Source organism: Phytophthora infestans, genomic scaffold (assembly GCF_000142945.1).
Source record: "Phytophthora infestans T30-4 supercont1.1 genomic scaffold, whole genome shotgun sequence".
NCBI classification, from domain to species: domain Eukaryota; phylum Oomycota; class Peronosporomycetes; order Peronosporales; family Peronosporaceae; genus Phytophthora; species Phytophthora infestans.
Window position 1 is genome coordinate 4,752,958 of NW_003303758.1, and position 2,290 is coordinate 4,755,247.

Consider the following 2,290-nt stretch of genomic DNA (forward strand, 5'->3'; position numbering starts at 1 on the left):
TGCTGTCACGAACTTGTGGAAGGGTTTCCTTTTGTGTGGCACACCTTATTTTAAAATTGTCCGCCAGGCTCTTGAAATATCCAAATACTTCGCTATTTTACCACTTTTTTAAACAGCTGCTTTAGAAAAAAACGAAAAACTGTTTTAAAAAAGAAAACTGTGGTCTTTTTTATTAATAGTGTTCTGGCCAAAAAAAAAAAAAATTCGCCTAAACATCGTCTCCATTCGGCCCCCAGATTTGCACTTTATGTGACCGAGATGTGACCTCTCCTTAGCTGAACTAAGTTTTAATTAGAGGACAAGTAATTTAAAACAGCTGAAAAGCTGAAGGGGACAAGTGAAGTGGAATGGAGGGGTAACCTCTACAGTATCCTCCATACTACAGTCTTACCCCGCATAGTAGACATATGTCCTCTAAACAGATGTCCTGTTTATGTTTATTTGAGCTCGAACCACAATTAAAACACCTATTTAAATAGAAAACATGATTGAGCCTCCCAGCAAAGCCGGCAGCGCCGACCCCGACCCCCGCGCGTTACCCGCCACCACCGCGAGCACCGCATCGACGAGGCGTTGATGAGCTCCATACACTGGAGCGGGCGCGGCCACAGGACCGATCGGCGATTGACAAGGCGAGACGGCGCGTCGGACGTGTCCGCGGGGCCATTAACCAACACCTGCTGCGCCACCGGTTTGACACCGACGAGAAGGCGTGCGTGGCGGACATCTTAGAGAAAGCGCACGCGGCGCGAGCGGCACGCACGGCACAGGCGGCGGGCGCAGCAACGTCTACAAGAGGAGCAGCGACAGCACCAACACAGCAAGCAGCCACGTCAGCCCTTGGTGATGCCGACGACGGAACCTGCCCCATCCTGGCCGACGAGCTCTGGCAGTACTTCACCGGGACCAACACGCCGCGCTGGGAGTTCAACCCCGCGACACCCGTCGGCGAGGCGTTTCGTACGGCGATGGCAAGGCTTCCTCCAGCGACGAGGCTCCGCGAACTGCTGACAGAAGTCCCGACTGCGGACGAAATCGAGACCCAGCTACAGCACGTGCGGGGATCCTCGAGCCCAGGACTCGATGGCATCGGCTACGACGTCTACCAGCGCTTCGCACAGCAACTGCTCCCGGTGCTCACCGCTTCGTTCAAGCGATGCTGGACAGCCAAGATGGTGCCACAGAGCTGGCAGGTGGGGGTCGTGCGACTGCTGTACAAGAAGGGCGCGCATGACGACCCGGCAAACTGGCGACCCATTTGCCTCCAGCAAGCCATCTACAAGCTTTACACAGGTGTACTTGCTCGGCGACTCGTGCGCTGGCTGGACGTGAACGACAGGCACGCACCAGGACAGAAGGGGTTCAGGGCAGTGAACGGCTGAGGGGAGCACAACTTCCTCGCAGCCACGCTCATCGACCAAGCACGTCGCAAGCGCCGACCCCTATACGAGGTATGGTACGACTTCAGGAACGCCTTCGGCAGCGTGCCATTCCAGCTGCTGTGGGACTCGCTGCAGCACCTCGGCGCTCCCGCAGACTTCATCGACATGTGCAAGGGGCTGTACCACCAGGCCGCCTTCGTCATCGGAAACGCCGCCTACGGACCGACAGCAGCAATCCGGCAGCAGGTTGGCGTCTTCCAAGGGTGCCCACTGAGCCCCCAGCTCTTCAACGTCGCGATCAGCCTGCTGCTCTTCGCGCCCCGCAGGCTGCCGGAGACCGGGGTGCAGCTGTCCGGCGACGATCGTGTTGGAGTTTCGGCTTATGCGGACGACCTCAAGACCTTCAGCAGCACCAAGGTGGGCGCCACCAAGCAACACAAGCTCGTCGCCGCGTTCCTGGCTTGGACTGGCATGAAAGCCAACGCAGCCAAGTGCAGCAGCATGGGCGTACGGCGCAACAGCAACGGCGCGACAGAGGCGGACAATCTGGACCTCGCGCTCGACGGCACTCCGATCCCCAGCATGACTCACATGCAATCGTACACCTACCTGGGGATCGGAGACGGTTTCGACCATGTGCACCGCCGCATCGAGCTCGCGCCCAAGCTGAAGACGCTCAAGCAGGACACGACGGCGCTACTCGAGTCCGGCCTCGCGCCTTGGCAGGTGGTGAAGGCCGTGAAGGTTTACCTTTACCCTCGTGTCGAGTACGCGCTTCGGCATCTGAGACCCGAAGACCAGCTGCTGGAGAGCTTCGACCTTCACCTCCGCGCCGGCCTCCGCCACCTGCTCCGCCTGCCCAAGAACGCCAACAACGACTTCTTCTACTCGCCGGTCTCGCGCGGTGG

General features: G+C 58.5%; 1 protein-coding gene across 1 annotated transcript; it reads right to left on the reverse strand.

The window, feature by feature from the left end:
* Positions 1–1,285: 1,285 nt before the first annotated feature.
* PITG_00813 (uncharacterized protein) lies at positions 1,286–1,855 on the reverse strand (the record flags this gene model as incomplete). Its single annotated transcript, XM_002909326.1, has 5 exons — positions 1,286–1,397; positions 1,449–1,511; positions 1,602–1,666; positions 1,721–1,761; positions 1,819–1,855. The coding sequence occupies 5 exons, from the start codon at positions 1,853–1,855 to the stop codon at positions 1,286–1,288; spliced, it is 318 nt and encodes a 105-aa protein (XP_002909372.1).
* Between the last annotated feature and the right edge of the window lie 435 nt (positions 1,856–2,290).